We start from the raw sequence: 19,673 nt of genomic DNA, 5'->3' as shown, positions 1-19,673 counted from the left end.
TATCTCTATCTATCTCTTTTATTATGCACTTATCATGAAAAGTTTTCGGACGACCGAATCAATAGCGACAAAGAGTTGTTGCGGATATGGTCCTGCCATCACGAAAAGCTTCACTTCTGACCTGATCAGTCCGGAGACAGCTTTCGCTACTGGGGGATATTTGGAGTTCACATCTGTTGCATGTATGGTTTTATTGCTAAAATAAGAAGAACGAGATATGGAGTTGAGGGTCTTGGAGTACGGAGTGCGTATGGAAATTGGAGTTCTTGCTATTGTTTTTCTCGCTCGCATGGATGACAGAAGAACCTGGCCAACTAATAATTGCTAGATGGGATCGGTGTTGCAGGGCCATATTCATAAGGACTAGAGAGTACGGGGTCAATGTGGAATTTCTACGTTTCACGATGCAAACATTTAACCAATTTCAAGCAACATGCTATATGTTCGGGATTGTTATTACAGGTGACTAGGCCGACTGTACCTGCGCTCAAAGGCATCTGTGAATAGAAAATGCAAATACTGCAGCGGATATGCATTGTCGTCGATACTATTCATTCGAGCCCCAAAACGTATATATATGTGTGTGGACATTGGCATGCCCAGGGTTGTTTGAAACCCAGAAGCCCTTGCCATAGACACTAATCAAGAAACCCAGAAGAAACTCTACACAAGAAAACGCCATTCGTTCGCCTCTCACACTCTTCACAACTCCAAAAGCTAAATAGAGAGATATTTCGTATTCATACAGCTGCGTCACCCCTTGTCTCAGCACTGTCCTGCTGAGATGTGGTGCCCCAAGGAAAGCCATCGCTAGTGCTAGCTTGTGATGACTGGCGGTTTCTGCTCCTGAACCAACTCAATGAGAGGATGTTACCGAGAGCACCCGAGTCTGTGGAGCTCCTGCTTCTCTTGTATCGACGAGCCTTCAGACCTGGAAATCCTGTGCTCTTCCGCCTTCGTCGTGGAAGTCGTCGAGGCGTAGATTCGGTGCTTGGCCCAGATTCCTCCCCAACGGGGCCACTGGTGGTAGATCTCTTGGTAGGGAGTAGGGGTGAGGACTCTGTATGGCGCGGCAGTGTACTAGACCGTCTCCTATTGCCTGGAGTGCTGGGCTCATCTCGATCCTCCAACTCATCCCAAATCTCAGCTCGCTCAGCCCACCGAGGGGCCCTCTTGCGAGAGGGGACCAACGGTGTTTCGTCAATTGCGGGCGGGAATGTTTGATATGTATGTGGAATTGAGTCTTCATCTGCAACGGCGTTGTCTGAGCCAAGCAGCGACTCTTCCTCCTCAGTGTCCTCCACAAGTCCAAGACCAGGGGCAAGGGACGACTGTCCAACGCCGGGTGTATGCTGCTCGTCGCTTAATCGCCATGAGAGTGCCAGGATACCGGAAAGCAGAATAACAGTTCCCAAAGCAATGAGACATGCTCTTAGAGGTGATATTAGGCTTGTCTGGTTGAAATATATCAAACCGTCAAGTATGGCAATGATGTTGTAGACACAGAAAACCAAAGGGTAAAGAACCGAGGTTGAAACAAGTTTGAGACCTCGGTGTAAATAATAGAGCTGGCAGAGAGCCAGCGTGACGAGAGCTAGGACGATGGCCCAAGATTGCCAATGCACGAACTGGTTACGTCCAGCAACAGTCTTGATGACCAGCTCTACCGAGGACTTGGCAAACAATAGTGCATGAGCAGAGAGATCTCCACTGATGACACCGTAAGTAATGCCTCGAGCCAGGCGAAAGCGGGCGTCGTGTGATAGGCTCGACATGCTGTTGATTAGATCAACGGCCAGCGCGAGAGTGAGGACAAAGAGCGCCTGGAGTATCATCCAGACAATGTATGGCCTTCTCGCCATGAGTTCCAACAGCTCTTTCAAGTCATGCGCCGGCGAAGGAATGGCTCCGAATATAGCGATCAATACAGCGCCAGTTGTAACGAGAATCGTGCCGGACAAAGACCATCTTGTGAAAGGTTCGCTGAGGATCAATGATGCGCAAATCGAGTTGAATACGAGGCCAGCAGCCTGCAAAGTCGAGAGAACGGGGAGCGGAAGTGTCGAGATCTGAATACTGCTTCCCAGCAAGTTTGCTACAATAAACATGCCCATGCCAATCTGCCACCTCCTCCTTCGGTAGGGAGGCCGTCGGACATCGTGAGGTCCCTTTTCGTCCTCGAGTATATGCGACTTTCGCTGCAAGGTCAGGCCTAGACTCTGAACACTGGTCGATATCAAGCCAACGATAATTCCAAGCTACAGTCGCCAAAATTAGCACTTTTATCCGCTCACACAGCGCTGTACGCAACGTACAGCTATGCTCCCTCCAGAAGAGATGCCGCCAAGCAACCCCATTGCGCCTGTGCCAGGTCCGAGGTCATCTGGCAAGGGAGAGTTGAGGCGAATTGTTGAGACGTCGCATAGGCTGTGTATTCGGTACAATGATCGCTTCGTGTTACTGGACTAGTAAAGGGTGTATTCGCTTCGATAGATTCAAGGGGAATGGCTGGTTGAAGCGCTAGTCGTAGGTAACTGGGGAGGCTGTTGAGCTGCCGCCGATCGGAGAGGTATACCAGCAGGTTCTGTATTCGAGAGAGGACCGAAGGATATAGAGAATGAATGAGAATACACGGTTCGATGCGAGAAGTTTATGTCTTGAATTGAAACTAATCGATAGAAAGTCGGAGGCGGACAAGCTTGAGACGAGCGTGGGACACCTGACGTGAGTAGAGTAGACTACACTACCTAGAGCAGATATGCATGCAGCTCTCACACGGGACTAATTAGCCACTGTGGCGGTGAAGTTACATAATGCACATGTAAACGATGCAAAATGGCCTTGAGATGATTTCGATTATTCACACTCAAATCTATAGGTGTTTTAAATAATGTCCTTCCCACAAATGCACCTCATTCTTCCAAGAACTACACGCATCTTGCGATGAGGTGTGAGAACGAGACCCTTTGTCGAATGGCTGTGCTACCTCAGTACCTTGTGTACTCTAAACAGTGGGGAGCAACTGTGGCTTGACTACCTAGCCCCCAAGCTCCAGTCAGTTCCCTGCTGGTGCACAGTAAGATACAGCTAAGAAGCTGGTAGGCTGGGTCTTGGAACGGCTGGCGTCACATCCCATACCTACCTACACAGCTACCAACTCCATCATAGTCCGTCGCCGACCTTGACCTCCACTAACAAGAGGCCATCACCATCCTTTTACCACTTCAACCTTGACCCCATCCAGGGCCTTCCTTATCATCCTCTCACCTTTCGAATCTAACAAATCCGTATAAATCTGCCCATCATGTCGCAACACGCCTTGTCCGACCAGCAGGTACGCATGCCCAAACGACGCATTCCCTCATCCGTCTCACCAGTCTCCTAATTCTAACGCGCGGTTCTCCCCACAAATAGGTCAACAATGAGCTCAGCAAGATGACGGCGTTCATCAAGCAAGAAGCCATGGAGAAGGCCCGCGAGATCGAGATCAAGGCCAACGAGGAGTTCGAGATCGAGAAGTCCAAGCTCGTCCGTCAGGAGACAGACGCCATCGATAGCCAGTACGAGAAGAAGTTCAAGCAGGCCACCATGTCCCAGCAGATCACCCGCTCGACCGTTGCCAACAAGACGCGACTCAAGGTCCTCGGCGCCCGCCAGGAGCTGCTTGACAACATATTTGAGGAGGCCCAGAAGAAGCTCGCCGAGGGTGCCAAGGATAAGGGCAAGTACCAAAAGGCCCTCAAGGGTCTTCTGCTCGAGGGTTTCTACGCTCTTGATGAGCCTGAGCTCCAAGTCCGCGCGCGCAAGAAGGATTACGATGTTGTCAAGAAGGCCATCGAGGAGGCTGCCAAGGAGTTCAAGAAGGAGCTTGGAAAGGACATTACAGCAAAGATCCAGGAGGACGATCCTCTCCCCGAGGGAATGTACGTGCAATCCCGTGCCAGAAGATCCCTGAAGTGGGCAGCTAACACAGTAATAGTGCTGGCGGTGTGGTTGTTATCAGTGGAAATGGAAAGATTGACATCGATAACACTTTTGAGGCGAGATTGCGACTCTTGGAAGAGTCTGCTGCTCCTGCAGTACGAGAGGCTCTATTCGGCAAGAATCCTAACCGCAAGTTCTTCGACTAAACCCCTTTTGATGACCATAAATATCTCTATATGGGAGCCTCTACGTACGTATCGTTTCCATGAGTGCACGACTGGGGAGGCTTCAGCCATTCGCGACTCGCATTGTTCATCAGTCTGCGCTTGTAGTTTAGACGCTGTGTATTGTGTTTGACTCTTTTGTCTGATTTGGGACTCGGCCCGCGGTAGAATTGATTACACGTTCAAATACTCGTGACAACAGTACCTAGTGAATTGCAGCACGCCTTCACCCTTTTCGCCTAGCCCTGTAGCTCTCAAGTCTATTTCACCTTAACCACGATCGTATCGGCGTCTACTGCTTCGTGGAAAACCTCCTCTGATTCTGTGGGAGATGATTCAGCCACTTGATCCGGCACACTCTGTGGTGCTTTCTTGAGGAAGTTCTTGATATAATTCTGCTGCCTTGGAAGGAAGGGATCCTCTTTCTGACCTGGCAGGTCAAATATGCTCTTCTTCGCCTTTCGGCGTGTACGGACTGAATGTGCGAGTCGCTGCTGGACCCATTCTATGACGCTTTTGGCTTCTGTACGAGCGATTTTCATACCCGCATCGTTGATCTTTCGCCAGATTTCCCTCAGTCTGACTGCAAGCTCGTCGACATCGCTGTTGAACTGTTTTTCCTTCTCCAGATCATCGGATGGTGCAAATGACCCGTCATCCACAACGATGTTGATAAGGATAATGTTGGCCTGGAGGAGGGCAAAATCTGTCTTAGGCCCGACAAAGAAGTCCTCGTAATCCAAGAGTGCTATGACGCCACGAATAGTAACCACATCATCGGGATGGTAGCGACCCAAGCTTGGGTCGTTGAACAAGAACACCATAGCCAGTCGCCGTCTAAGCTCGTGAGATCTAGCTTTGCTGATAGGCAGACACGCAAGAGCATTGGTCCTCACACATTGTTCTTTGACTAATGTGTGCAATTGTGTACATGTTTCAGAGCACTGCATATGTGTCAGTCAGAATCTCGTGTACCAGCCTTGAGTGCAACTCACAAATGTGTCCCAGCCAGGCTGGGGAATAGCTTCGAGAAGGGCATGGATAGAAGTTTCGTAAGTGACCAATAAATCAATCTCGTATATCAAGAACCTGTCCATTGACATACGTAGGAGCGTCTGAGAAGCATAGACAACTGACTCCTGGGCCATGTAGGGCGAGATGGCCGTGAGGAGTGATAAGAAGGAGCTGAGAGATGACCAGTCGCGTCCTTCATAAGGTTCGGCACTTGGTATCAGAAGATTCAACTGAGAGTCTTGTTGTTCAAGCTCAGAAGAAGCACCAAATCGACGAAACAGCTCCTCCAACCGACGCGGCGTGACAATGCGCGCAACTGCTTCTGGGCACGAGCTGAGCAAGTTGCAGTATTCTCTTCTGACAAGGGTTGACTTTTGGGAGCAAACCTCGCTCAGTATCCATTCGAAAAGTTCATCCGGGAGTTCCCCCTGCATTTGCAAGAGGGTAAAAGGTAGTCCTGAGGCGAGATGTTGCTCCCGTGTCTGGTAATCGCCTTGAGTCAACAGTCTCCATGGCCCTTTGTTAAACTTTTTGGGGGCAGCTGTGGGGGATGGTATTGTATATCCTTCACGAAAGAAGCAATATCGTAGCTGTGAGTGTCCCGGTGCTGACCTCTGAACGGCTCTCATGACTTTCTGGGCATCTTGGCCGGTGTTATGCTTGACAATGCCCTCCATCACATCCCGCGACGTCTCGTCTGTTATCATTTGTTGATCATGTTGTTCAGCAGTTGAAAGGGCCTTGATCTTTAAGGCACTTGCATGAGTCGCATCATCCTGTCTAGCATCCTTTGCGAGAGCTTTGAGGTCGAATTTGTGCTTGGACATTATCGCCAATGGGGACGTAGGAAACTCAACTGCAGTTCTCTTGGCCCTTGGTGTCGTAAAGGGATTGTGAAGAGGAGTACCAGCAGCCTTTCCTGGGCGACCTCGTCCGAGGATAGCGGACAGATCCTCCAGCGAATCGTCTGAGGATGCGCCAAGATCATCTTCTTCGTCTGAATCTTTTATCTCAAAGTCTCGGGGTATTGTTGCCGTCTTCTTGACCGGGGTCGCCGACTTTTGTTCCAACGGTGATGATGGTGGGTTTGGTGTTGAGATTCCTGAGGCCTTGGGTGTTTGTGACTTTATCACGGGTTTGAAGAAACTCATAATATTCCCATTTTTACCCTTTTGAGACATGGCGTATCTGATCCGATAGCCAGCGGTAGTTTATAAAATGCAGCAGGTTATTTGGAGAGTCCCCTGGTTTTGATACCTTCACCTGTAAAAATGACTGCAGGTACAGGGTGTGTGAAGGAAGTACAAGATGCAGCTACGACATACTAACCGCGTTAATGGCTTTAGGTTGAGACGCGTTGAGGTAGGGTGAGGCGGGTGGCTAAGTGTGGCTGCCGTGGCTGCCTGAGGTGGGGACCTACCTAAGGCAGGTAGGGTACCTAGGTAGTTAGACACTGACTGCGATGAGTTACGGATATGAATAGCATCATCAATCATCACGCGACTGTGTCTAGTGCTTAGGTTAGAGCAATCTCTAGTACAACCACCGACATCTTAAAGAAGTTACAGGTTGCATCTTGGCCGCTGACAGACTTCGCCTTACAGATGTAACCATTTCTAGATGTGGCGCTCTACCAAATGGGCGGCTAAAAGGAATGGGGATACTTCTTGGCCTGTGGCCCCCTTTCTCTACACTAGAGTTTCCAGAAGAGTCCCCTCTTGGGCATCGGTCTTCTAGTTCTCAGCATTGACCAGGCCTTTATCACGATGCAGACGTAATGCTGTTGTTTTTAGCTCACTGGTTCGTGCTCCAAGATACGCGGCGTGTGCGGGATCAAGCCTCATAATCTATCAACGACATATGGGTGTTTCGTCCATGCAGACCGTGGTCGAGAAAAGGGGTTCATTATGCGTTTAATGCCAACACCGCCGAGAACGCTGGGGAACGATCGTCAGAAATGGAGTCTGCGTTCATTCCAGCATTTCGTCTCTTATTACTGCACAAATCATAGTGCAGTATTGAAATCGGGGGTTGGAAGGTTGTGTCTGGTATGCAACCCCAAGACGTTGACTTGGACCTTATTTCGTTCGGCATTGGTTTAGTGCAACGTCGATGTTGGTGTAGGTAATGAAGCTGTTGAAGGAACAGGTCTAACACGCCCAAGGCTCCAAGCTGACTATGTGTAAGCTGAGATAGACATGGTTTCGGCATCCGAGCCTGACAGGAGTCCAGGGCTCAGGTTATTGTTATACATACTGCTTCTTGTTAGATGATGACGCCTGAATACGACAGTGGGTCATTTGCGAGCCGGTCTCAGACGTCCAATCCGAGGCTGACGCAGCACAGCCCAGCTCGGCGCGTTCCATTCTTTGCTTCTGAAGGGTTGGATCAGAAGTGATGGATCATTATGGATCCTTCCATCTCTCTAGCCTGGGCAGTCCTTGGGTTGATAAAAATGCACCAGATTAAGAATTAAAGGTTGACCGTTTGACTCAGGTGTTACGAGCGGATGGTTATATGTCGTACAAACAAAACGAACTAACAGAGGCGATGACATTTTATCATTCTTGAAATTTACGACCGCGATCATGAGGTACATAGATGATTTCAACCAGTCGACATGATCTTGGCGATCTAGTTCTACCCGTGATATTTGGCAACCCCTGGGGAGTCCTGTCACTGGAAATTTGGACCTGCAGATGGTAGGCTCAGGAGAGGAGACCCCTAGCAAGGGTCCTCTCCAGTTGACGAAACAAGGAGCAAAGGTCACTCGCGTTCCTGAGCGGCGCTGAGCTAACATGGCTTCAAGACAGGGGGACAATGGGTCTCTGTTGTTACTTGCATGTACCTTACCCAAGGACAATGCAATGGTAAGAAAGCCAAGCTAAGCATCCACGGTTTTCAATGGTCGGATAGGACAGTGCAGCAATCAGGGCAATTGAGTTAGTGCAATGTAGCACTGTAAGAAACAAAGTGCTTCGTACAGAGCGTGTATTTTGTGTTCCCGTCAATCCTCATACGGGAATAACACAGACGTGAAAAAAAAGACATCTCCAACACCTACCTGGGCTTGATCAAATTGAGCTTGAAGTCAGGCTGAATGATGAAACATTGGATACCTAGATTTGATGGCGAATCTCTACTAACCAAGTGGAACCGCAATCCGTCACCTGTGGTGCAGCACGTCTAACGTGAAAAGAGGCAAGAAAACTTGTAATCTCTGTTCTAGGTGACAAAAACGATTGGGCAAAGTCGACAGAGACTCTATTAGCTTTTATACCAATCTTTTTTGGCATCCCAGGCTAGGTTCATAGCTTTTTTCGAGGCACGGCAACGCCGCACTCAGCACCGCAATGTGTTAATTCCATGGGCTCCGTGAAAGTGGTAGACCCCGCTGTGTTTGTAAGCCCGGTCCGTTGATTACAAGTGACCGACCGATGCTGCTTTATTCATCCGTCATGTCTGCATCTGCTTATGAGTTAGTCCCATTGGATGACGGCGGAGAAATATCGTGGCGCTTTTCCTCGCTCGTAAGCAAAGTCCGTGAACCCGACAATGCGGAGGTAAAATCTGGACATAACGGGACCTGCGGAGGTTTACAGACAAGTTATATTTCCATCCAAGAGAGGAAGGCGCTCGTATAACCCCGGGATGCCTTGCAGCCAAGAGGCATCTAATAGTTAGAACTGAATGTACCTAGATATTAGAGTACCTAGGTAAGTAAATAAATAAACATAGGACGCAGCGGATAAGGAAAGGAAACGGAACAAAATAAACAAAAAAGACAACGACTAAGGTCTGTCCAATGAGGGGTTGATTTTCATTCATTCATTCATTGAAGCAACGTGGGGCTCATCCTACATACAGTATACAGTAATACCTTAACCTTGCTGGTCCTGTCTCTGCGAGGCAGGGACGTGAAGATCTGGTCGAAGCTTGTTCCTCGGTTGTTTATGAGGCTGTCAAGTGCCTCTCTACCAGGAATAACCCTCCCCTTCTCGCACTTTTGACAGTAAGTATTCTCGTAAATGAAGAAAGCAGTCTTGGATCTTCGTTACAGCGTGGTATTGTACATCAATAAAGGAGGACGAGGCGAAACCGGATCTTGATGCCGCCAAGCGACCATTGAGATCATCACGCAAGGTTGGATAGTAGGTAAATAAAAGAGTGGAGGATCCCGTCTTGAAACATTGCAACTGCTACCTACAAGTTTCCTGGAGAACTTGCTACCTACCTAGGTATCTTCTGTTCTGATTACCTACTACTATGCTGGTACAGTACATATTGTGCAGCCATCCCCTGACCCCTCGTCAGGAGATTTGTGCAGTCACCGCTTGCAATCATCTACTTATTTACGGTCGATTGTCCAGGGTCGCCAACGCGGTGAGGATCAAAAGAGTCGACAATTTACCAAGGGTGGTACTCAGAGGAACCCCGCCCTTTTTCGGTTTACATGATCCAAAGGGAATTCAAAGCCATTGATGACGGTCTCGACAAGTAGCCACCATATTTGACCCTTAGGGACTAGTCGTGATGGCTACAACGAATAGAAGCTTATCTGATTTTTAAGATGTGCGCTATCGATATCTTTGGTTGCGATGACAATGGTCACGGCCGGAAGGGTTTGTGAAATGTCCGTATGCGGAGTCCATCCACGGAGGCGACGGAGCCGGAGCTTCCATCCATGGACATAGGTATACATAAAGTTCGGGTACTCAAAACCCTCAAAACTCACGATGGTTCGTACGAGACTAACGAATCTTGACAGAAAGCACGCATCGGATACCCAGGGTCGTGACTGACTTGATTATATCCTTGGCAAATCTTAGGCGCGACCTATTGTAAGTTTCCCCCTTTGCAAGGGGTTGGCTGGTTGATTTTTCAAGGGGGCAGTAAATGCCAGCTGGAGGCGTATGCAGCAATAGATCGCAGCAAGCTACTCCGTATTAACAAAGCTCACAAAGGGCGGAGTGATTTATTCGAAGCTAGGTCACGGAGTTCCTAGAAAGATGCAGATATAGTGGAAGTGTTCAGTGCATGTTTAGTACTAGGAAACCGTTGCAGCGCAGTTGGTTGTGTTGTGGTCGTGTTGACATAAATAAATAGACCCCTGGCTAACTCTTTTGGAGTTTCTCATCCTTTCCAACTCCAAACGTTGAATAAAAAAAAAACCAGGAGTGTCGGAGATATGTAGCGGCCGACTACGCCGCGAGACGCACGCATTGAATGCCCGAGGGAGCCGCCCGTGTTCCCAGGGCTGAGGTATGACTGATCTATCCACGTTAGACCAAGATAGTTCTACCGCCTACCTAGCTGCTGAGAGCAGTACAACACCGTCGAAATTCCCGGCGACTTAAGTTAGAACCGTGGCGCCGGCGTTAGTAGGCTCTACAGGTCGCTGGGAGGCGGGAGATCCATAGGTTCCATTGGATTTTGACCGTTGCCTATCCGTACCGCTGAGAAACTATCATGACGAGAACCAGGGAGTACAGTACTAAGTTCAATCGGCATGTGAGGTATGACAGATGCCCGCAAGTACCGTGTTACGCCTAGAGCCCGATGAGTAGAAGACACTTTGTTCGTGATGCGGTTTAATTAATGGATAATGACATTGAATGTATACCAGCAATGCGACAACACCGCCTTGTCGAGGCTTTCAAGGCAAGGTAGAGTATAGGTAGGTATGTAAGCACTGCAAAGAAGCTTAGCTGCTAGGCATCGGTTAGTACACAATGCGAGACAGCGCATCGCAATCGTGAGAATCCCAATGCAAGCATCCACAGGATCCAATCTGTACCTTAGTACTCTGTATGCAGTGGAGGAGCAGATCCATGAGTACTTAGGGGGTACATTCCGGGCAGATGAAAGAGTGCGTCGGATGGGCCGGGATCAAGACTCCCCACGCACACCCACCCACAGGAAAGCCTGCGACCCACGCCCCCGACACCCACTCTCCACTGCCCATTTCCCTTCAGCAGCGCTCGTCAGCAAGTCCCAGCGCTTGTCTCGAGCGGGTACCACCCAGAAATGGCCATCCCAGAGTGCTAGAGTCTCAGGCTCTCTGGCAGCCACTCACTTTAACTGGCGGACGGGACGGGGCCCGGGGAGGGTCTCTCGTCTCTCCAAAGTCCACCGTAGCTTTTTTCCCTTGCCGCCCCGTTCTTTCCATCGCCCATTGCCTTTGCTTACACAATTCAATTCCCCTTGTACCGTACCTTCTTCCAGCCAGCCCGTTCTTCTCGTCAGTCCCATCTCGACCATCAACAACCTTACCTTTACTCTCTCCACGTTCACCTTCTTGTACCGTTTCGACGATCTTCAAACGGTCCTGGCGAAGCCGTTTCAAACTCGACTTTATCACATTGTCGCCGCCAATAGTAATCTTTGACGAGCAGCTGGTGTTGCTTCAATTGCACCTGCTCCATTCACTTCGACTCTGTACCATATACGCTTAATCAGACGCCTCTCGCTTCTCTCGACTCCGACTTGGACTTCTTCAGTTTCCCCAATCTGGCTGGCATCGAGGGGCCGATCGGGCGCTTGCCCGCGACTTCATCATGACCACAACAACAACCTCTGACGGCCACCTTGATCCGCAGGCCCTCAGTGCTACCCAAAGATCGCGATGGGCCACACAAAGAAAGAGTGTCAACAGTAGTAACAACAAACGCAATTCTCTGCTCGAACGTATGGGACATAAGAAGACAGGTTCCAATGAGAAGAACCCCCCCTCCGACGGATCCGACGCTCACGGTGATGATGGCCAACCGCCCCAAGCGAACCCCGAAGACCAGAATGGTGGTGAGGAGGACGAAGATCACGAGAACCGCACCTTGTTCTTTAACCAGCCACTGCCTGAAGAGCTTTTGGATGAGAACGGCCATCCCACTCAAGTCTTCACACGAAATAAAATCCGAACAGCCAAATATACGCCTCTATCATTCGTTCCTAAAAACTTGTGGTTCCAATTTCACAATGTTGCTAATATATTCTTCTTGTTCTTGGTTATCCTGGTTGTAAGTTAACCATCCGCCCCCCTTTACTCCCGCGAGTCACCCTTAACCTTTTAAATAGATCTTTCCCATTTTTGGTGGCGTCAATCCAGGTCTCAACGCCGTTCCGTTGATTTTCATTATTGCAGTAACTGCTATCAAGGATGCCATCGAAGACTATCGACGAACTATTCTCGACATCGAACTTAACAATGCTCCTGTCCACCGATTACGAAACTGGAACAACGTCAATGTTATGGAGGGTGACGTTTCCATGTGGCGTCAATTCAAGAAGGCCAACTCGAAATTCTTCGGTTCTATTTGGCGAGCAACTCAATCTCTGTGGTCCAAGAAGGCGAAGGAGGAGAGGGCAAAGCGCAAGGCCGGCCCTGCGGAGGAGGATGCGCCTCGGCCTTCAGTTGAGACGCACCGAACTCGTCAGTCCATGCGACAGTCCATTGCATCGCCTTTCACCGGCCGCGAGTCCTTCATGTCTGCCCGAGAGGACATCCAGATGACCCCTGTTCCATCGCCCTCACCTCAGGCCACGCCTGCACAATTTGAGATGCCCGACCAGCAAGATGCCAAGCGCGCAGCAGCTTTATCGCAGATGAAGTCTGATGTCATCAACTACAACCATCCCCCATCCGGTGCCCGATTTCAAAAGGATACCTGGAAGAGTCTCGTCGTTGGCGATTTCGTTCGTATATATAATGACGAAGAATTGCCCGCAGATGTCATCATCCTATCTACCTCCGATCCTGATGGAGGTTGCTATGTCGAAACCAAGAATCTGGACGGCGAAACTAACCTGAAAGTCCGCCAGGCTTTACGTTGCGGCCGAGGTCTAAAGCATGCTAGAGACTGCGAACGTGCAGAGTTTGTGATCGAAAGCGAAGGACCTCAACCAAACCTCTACAAGTATAACGGCGCCATCAAGTGGAAGCAGAATGTCCCCGGCTACCTCGACGAAGAACCCGAGGATATGACGGAACCTATCACCATAGACAACCTCCTCCTACGTGGATGCAACCTCCGGAATACTGAGTGGATTGTCGGTGTAGTTGTGTATACCGGACATGACACCAAAATCATGATGAACGCTGGTATCACTCCTAGTAAGCGTGCTCGCATTGCTCGAGAGATGAACTTCAATGTCGTGTGTAACTTTGGTATCTTGCTTATCATGTGTTTGCTCGCCGCTATAATAAACGGCGTGGCATGGGCAAAGACAGATGCGTCTCTTCACTTCTTCGACTTCGGATCCATTGGTGGCAAACCGGCTATGAGCGGATTTATCACTTTCTGGGCTGCCATTATTCTGTTCCAGAACTTGGTGCCTATTTCGCTCTATATCACCCTGGAAATTGTGCGAACCTTGCAGGCTATCTTTATTTACAGCGATGTGGAGATGTACTATGAACCAATCGATCAACCGTGCATTCCCAAGTCATGGAATATTTCGGACGATGTTGGCCAAATAGAATACATCTTTTCCGACAAAACCGGTACTCTCACACAAAACGTCATGGAGTTCAAGAAGGCAACGATCAATGGACAGCCCTATGGAGAAGCTTACACGGAAGCTCAGGCAGGAATGCAAAAGCGACTTGGCATTGATGTTGAGAAGGAAGGAGAGAGGGTTCGCGCCGAGATTGCTGACGCCAAGGTCCGGGCGCTTGCTGGTCTTCGCAAAATTCACGACAATCCATATCTTCACGACGAGGCTTTGACATTCATTGCTCCTGATTTCGTTTCCGATCTCGCTGGCGAGTCAGGCCCCGAGCAGCAGGCAGCCAATGAGTATTTCATGCTAGCCCTGGCTCTCTGTCATACTGTGATGGCTGAGAAGGTTGATGGTGACAAACCAAAAATGATTTTCAAGGCGCAGTCGCCAGATGAAGAAGCCTTGGTTGCTACTGCTCGTGATATGGGTTTCACTGTTCTCGGAAGCTCTGGTGAAGGCATCAATCTGAACGTCATGGGTCAGGACCGACATTATCAAATTCTTAATACGCTTGAATTCAACTCTAGTCGAAAGCGAATGAGTTCAATTGTCCGGATGCCTGATGGTCGCATTGTTCTCTTCTGCAAAGGTGCAGACAGCATCATCTACTCCCGCCTTAAACGAGGCGAACAGAAGGAGCTCAGAAAGACAACTGCTGAGCATCTCGAAATGTTTGCCCGGGAAGGTCTTCGAACACTGTGTATTGCCCACAAGGAAGTTTCCGAGCAGGACTACCGAGCTTGGAAGAAAGAGCACGATGCAGCTGCTTCTGCCCTCGAAGAGCGGGAAGAGAAGCTGGAATCAGTGGCCGAGCTGATTGAACAAGATCTTTACCTTATTGGTGGTACCGCCATCGAGGATCGTTTACAAGATGGTGTCCCCGACACAATCGCTCTCTTGGGTAATGCTGGCATCAAGCTTTGGGTTCTCACTGGCGACAAAGTTGAGACTGCAATTAACATCGGCTTCTCTTGTAACCTTCTCAACAATGACATGGAATTGATTCACCTTAAGGTCGACGAGGACGAGACAGGTGAGATCACCGACGAGACCTTCTTTGATATGGCAGAAAGACTATTAGACGACAACCTTCAGACTTTTGGTATTACTGGTAGCGACCATGATCTCGCGCTTGCCAAGAAGAACCACGAACCACCCGCCCCAACCCACGGACTTGTCATCGATGGTTTCACACTCCGATGGGTACTCAACGATCGCCTAAAGCAAAAGTTTCTCCTGCTCTGTAAGCAGTGCAAGTCGGTTCTCTGTTGTCGAGTCAGTCCCGCGCAGAAGGCTGCCGTTGTGGCTATGGTCAAGAACGGTCTCGATGTCATGACTCTTTCCATTGGTGACGGTGCCAACGATGTTGCCATGATTCAGGAAGCCGATGTTGGTGTCGGTATTGCTGGTGTCGAAGGCCGTCAAGCAGCCATGTCTTCTGACTATGCTATTGCTCAATTCCGATTCCTTCAGAGACTGGTGCTTGTCCATGGTCGATGGTCGTACCGGCGTCTGGCAGAGAGTATCAGCAATTTCTTTTACAAGAACATGGTGTGGACCTTCTCCATTTTCTGGTACGAGATCTATTGTGACATGGATATGACCTATCTCTTCGACTACACGTATATTCTCATGTTCAACCTCTTCTTCACTTCGGTCCCTGTCGCTATTATGGGTGTTCTGGATCAGGACGTGTCTGACAAGGTATCGTTGGCTGTTCCTCAGCTCTACCGACGAGGTATCGAGCGACTGGAGTGGACCCAGCTCAAGTTCTGGTAAGTAAGCTGTCCTTGATATCGATGCTCTGTGCTAACTCTGCTAAAGGCTCTACATGATTGATGGTGTTTATCAGTCCATCATGGTTTTTTTCATTCCGTACCTTCTGTTTATGCCTGGTACCTTCTTGACTGGCAACGGTCTGGGCGTCGAGGACCGTCTTCGCTTTGGCGCCTATGTTGCTCACCCCGCCGTCATCACGATCAACATGTACATTCTGATCAACACCTATCGCTGGGATTGGTTGATGGTGCTCATTGTTGTCATCTCTGATGTATTCATCTTCTTCTGGACTGGAGTGTACACTTCCTTCACCTCGTCGGCATTCTTCTATGGTACTGCTGCACAGGTATATGGAGAGGCAACCTTCTGGGCATGTTTCTTCCTTGTACCTGTCATATGCCTCTTCCCACGATTTGCTATCAAGGCTCTTCAGAAAGTGTACTGGCCTTACGATGTCGACATCATTCGTGAGCAGGAACGAATGGGTAAATTCGCACACCTCTACCAGGCTGAAGAGACCAGTGATCCTCTCACTGCAGACACCAAGAGTGATAAGTCCAAGTCATCCAAGAGCTCAAGGAGGTCAAAGAAGATGCCCAAGCACGTGGCTTATGGAAGTGTCGATGAGGATCTACGGCCTATTTACCCTCCGTCAACAGCAACACGAACCACGACATATAATCAACACAGCCAAAATGGCAGCGACTCGACCAATTACACGGCGCATCGCATATCGTTGGATGTACCAATGCAAGCCCGGCCATCGATTGACCGAGCACGACCATCATACGACCGTATGCGAGCCTCGATGGACAGGGTGAGACCCAGCTTTGAAGCCAGCAACGACTTCACATCGGCAGCCCGACTCTCAAGGATCGAGTCGAGTCAATCGCAAGGAGGTCGATTCCGCCCTCGACTTCGAGGACTTTCGTTGACTAAGAGTGCCAACATATGATTCCGGCTCTTTGCATCTCGCTGTACACGATGCCCAACTCGACTATTGCCGACGACACGGCTCTCCGGACCCGATGCCGAGTTTTGTTTCTTTCGACCTTTCCTTGCTTTTGATATCCCAGGCCTCAGACGGCCAGTGATGCACTTACGATCAGCATGAGCGATCTATGAGTTGCTTTCCGCGGTCTTTGTATGCTCATGCGCTTTAGCACGCAACGAAGGCAACGAGGTCGAATTGGTTTTTTATCTATTTTATAATACCCCCTATGCTTCAACTGTATTGAGCTAGGAGGTTTGCTTTTACACACGCAGGGCGTTATTAGGGGAAATGCAAAAGGGGTTTCTTGTTTTCTTGTATGAATTGATTTGATTCTTTGGTGGCTTCGGTACTATCACTTTTAGTCTTCCTTCATCTCCCATGTTGTTTCACACTTTTCTTTTTAGCATCCTTAGAGCTGGAAAGCAGCAAACCCATTCTCTGACGAAGATACATTTCATTATTGCGCTGTCGAAGAGAGGGAGGGAGAATAGCGAGACGAGGAGACGGGCTGGTTGAGGCTGGAGAGGATGTCACAGGTGAGGAAGCGAGCTTGAAAGACAGAGCAAAGAAAGACAGAAGACAGACGGACAGAAAGAGTGGGAGAAGACAGCAGTGTTGTTGCTGTAAATAAGAAAGCGGTTATATAATCAGGTTGTCATCTCCTTTTGGAGACCAGAGACGAAAATCAATAAGACGATATGCAAATTCAATCTCAAGTTCGAATCCGAATCCGAGTCCCTTGATGCTGGTGGTGGTGACTTTATATGACACTCATTCTTTGTGGTCTGGTCTGATGTTGCTTTATGATTCGAGTTGATGAGCCTCACAGTCACATTCAGGGGCGAGTACGAATACGGCGGGTCGTTTCCCTTGGCGGTCAAGGCTTGGCAGGAACAGTGAATGGAAGGTCCCTGAAACTAGGCCCGGTACGTACCTAATCCCTCCCACTTTAAATAACACACCCACCATCCGACTTGAACCATCTCTAGCTGTCGCATGATATAAAGGGGACGTACAATTTCTGCGGAAGAGACGAATTGATCATGTCAGAATCTGCAATGGATAGTCAAGAACCATTGCTCCTCACCGCTTGGCGGAGGTGCAATGAGTTTGCTGCAGAGCACAACATCTCGTACGTTATGTTATGTCATGTCATGCTATCCTTTAGCAACGAGCCCATTGATCATGACCTAAAGCTAATTCACTCCTCACAGGCAATCTACAGTCTCTGCCGTCGGGACAGTCGCTGCCATTGTCGTTGCAACTCTAATTCTCCGCCTCACAAACGCTATCGCTACAGCCTCTATCAAAGCAGCCACCGGTCGTCCTCGCAAGTTTACCGTTCCCGCGCCCAAGATCCCCGAGCCTTACTCCACCGTCGATGCCCCTTCAGTCAGGGTCTCTGGCAGCTCAGCCGTTCAATGCTATGCACCAGCTACTGGCCAGTTCCTGGGACAAATCAATCCTTCTACACCTGCTGCTATGGATCGAGCGGTTGTCGCCGCCGCGGCTGCGCAGAAGGTATGGGCTGAGACAACCTTCGAGGAACGCCGGGCTGTGCTGCGCTCGCTGCTGCAGCACGTTCTCGACAATGCCGAGGACATTGTCAAGATTGCTTGCTTGGACAGCGGAAAGACTATGGTGGATGCTCAGTTGGGAGAGATTCTTGTCACAGCTGAGAAGCTCAAGTGGACTCTCGACCATGGTGAAGCTGCGCTGCGGCCATCTCGTCGTCCTACCAACTTTCTCATGATGTACAAGCGCAACACTGTCCACTATGAACCTCTTGGTGTTGTTGCTGCTCTTGTCAGCTGGAACTATCCCTTCCACAACTTCATCGGCCCCGTCATCAGCGCCCTCTTCTCTGGTAACGGTATTCTTGTCAAGGTTTCTGAGCAGACTGCTTGGTCTAGCCAGTACTTCACCAACATCGCTCGTGGCGCTCTCCTCGCCCATGGTCATGATCCTCAGCTTGTTCAGACTGTCGTATGCTGGCCTCAAACCGCCGGCCATCTTACTTCACATCCTGGTATCAGTCACATCACCTTTATCGGTTCTCAGTCTGTCGCCCATCATGTTGCTGCTAGCGCGGCCAAGAGCCTTACTCCTGTTGTCGCAGAGCTTGGTGGCAAGGACCCCTTCATTATTCTCGACTCTGCTTCTCGAGACCTCAAGCGCATCGCCGAAGTCATTCTCCGCGGAACCTTTCAAGCCGCCGGCCAGAACTGTATTGGTATCGAGAGAGTCATCGCCCCTCGTGCAATTCATGATAAGCTTGTCGAAATGCTTGCTCCTCGTGTCAACGCTTTACGCCTGGGCCCTGAGGCCGATGTCGGTGCCATGATCTCTGACGCCTCCTTTGACCGCCTCGAGGAACTCATCGCTGAGGCTGTCGCCCAAGGAGCCCGTCTCCTTGCTGGTGGCAAACGCTACAACCATCCTGAATATCCCACTGGCCACTATTTCCAGCCAACTTTCCTCGCCGACGTTACCCCCGACATGCGTATTGCACAAAATGAGTGCTTCGCTCCTGTTCTTACCCTGCTCCGCGCCAAGTCATCATCCCCTGAAGATATCCTCGCCATTGCTAACGCCCCCAACTTTGGCCTCGGTGCCTCTGTTCACGGTTCCGAGCGTGATCCTAACTTGCAGCCCATCGTCAAGGGCCTCCGCGCCGGCATGGTCGCCGTCAATGACTTCGCCGTCTACTACGCCGTCCAGTTGCCCTTTGGTGGTGTTGGTGGCTCTGGTTACGGCCGCTTTGCAGGCGAAGAAGGTCTACGCGGACTCTGCAACATGAAGGCCATTTGTGAGGACCGCTTTGGCTGGCTGGGCATCCGCACTGGTATCCCTCCCCCAGTACAGTACCCTATCAAGAGCCAGCCCGATAGCTGGAAGTTCACACATGGTGTTGTGGAGCTGGGCTATGGAGCTCCCTTGAGAAAGCTCAAGGGTCTCGGCAACATTCTCAGAAACATGTAGATGAGAGCCATAGAGATCGGAAAAGATAAAAAGACTTCAGATGCATTCAGGGTGCCAGGCCGTGACATGCATGTCTCGGCTGGAGTGCAATGAGGCACAGGATGAGCATAATTCTCATGAGCAATGAGCAGATCAGTTGATTAAAAATGTAGATAATATTGTCCGATCTGTTATCTGGTCAGGACATGCGAGTTAACAAAACAATATCGCTAATGCCAAAATAAAAGAATAATTCATTGCGCCATGTCATAAATCCT

General features: G+C 49.7%; 5 protein-coding genes across 5 annotated transcripts; 3 read left to right on the top strand and 2 right to left on the bottom strand.

The window, feature by feature from the left end:
• Nucleotides 1–740: 740 nt before the first annotated feature.
• On the bottom strand, nucleotides 741–2,357 carry FMAN_08915 (uncharacterized protein; the record flags this gene model as incomplete). Its single annotated transcript, XM_041829696.1, has 2 exons — nucleotides 741–2,258; nucleotides 2,316–2,357. 2 exons carry the CDS (start codon nucleotides 2,355–2,357, stop codon nucleotides 741–743), a joined length of 1,560 nt encoding a protein of 519 aa, XP_041680434.1.
• A 947-nt stretch (nucleotides 2,358–3,304) lies between these two features.
• Nucleotides 3,305–4,130, top strand: FMAN_08914 (putative Vacuolar ATP synthase subunit E; the record flags this gene model as incomplete). The annotated part of the gene is made up of 3 exons (XM_041829695.1): nucleotides 3,305–3,334; nucleotides 3,415–3,923; nucleotides 3,980–4,130. The coding sequence occupies 3 exons, from the start codon at nucleotides 3,305–3,307 to the stop codon at nucleotides 4,128–4,130; spliced, it is 690 nt and encodes a 229-aa protein (XP_041680433.1).
• A 278-nt stretch (nucleotides 4,131–4,408) lies between these two features.
• On the bottom strand, nucleotides 4,409–6,343 carry FMAN_08913 (uncharacterized protein; the record flags this gene model as incomplete). Its single annotated transcript, XM_041829694.1, has 2 exons — nucleotides 4,409–5,092; nucleotides 5,144–6,343. The coding sequence occupies 2 exons, from the start codon at nucleotides 6,341–6,343 to the stop codon at nucleotides 4,409–4,411; spliced, it is 1,884 nt and encodes a 627-aa protein (XP_041680432.1).
• Nucleotides 6,344–11,719: 5,376 nt separating this feature from the next.
• On the top strand, nucleotides 11,720–16,395 carry FMAN_08912 (uncharacterized protein; the record flags this gene model as incomplete). The annotated part of the gene is made up of 3 exons (XM_041829693.1): nucleotides 11,720–12,178; nucleotides 12,237–15,436; nucleotides 15,486–16,395. The coding sequence occupies 3 exons, from the start codon at nucleotides 11,720–11,722 to the stop codon at nucleotides 16,393–16,395; spliced, it is 4,569 nt and encodes a 1,522-aa protein (XP_041680431.1).
• A 1,082-nt stretch (nucleotides 16,396–17,477) lies between these two features.
• FMAN_08911 (uncharacterized protein) lies at nucleotides 17,478–19,416 on the top strand (the record flags this gene model as incomplete). Its single annotated transcript, XM_041829692.1, has 2 exons — nucleotides 17,478–17,566; nucleotides 17,649–19,416. 2 exons carry the CDS (start codon nucleotides 17,478–17,480, stop codon nucleotides 19,414–19,416), a joined length of 1,857 nt encoding a protein of 618 aa, XP_041680430.1.
• Between the last annotated feature and the right edge of the window lie 257 nt (nucleotides 19,417–19,673).

The sequence above is a fragment of the Fusarium mangiferae genome (assembly GCF_900044065.1).
Source record: "Fusarium mangiferae strain MRC7560 genome assembly, contig: FMAN_scaffold004, whole genome shotgun sequence".
Lineage (NCBI taxonomy): Eukaryota > Fungi > Ascomycota > Sordariomycetes > Hypocreales > Nectriaceae > Fusarium > Fusarium mangiferae.
This window is presented reverse-complemented; position numbering and strand designations above follow the sequence as displayed.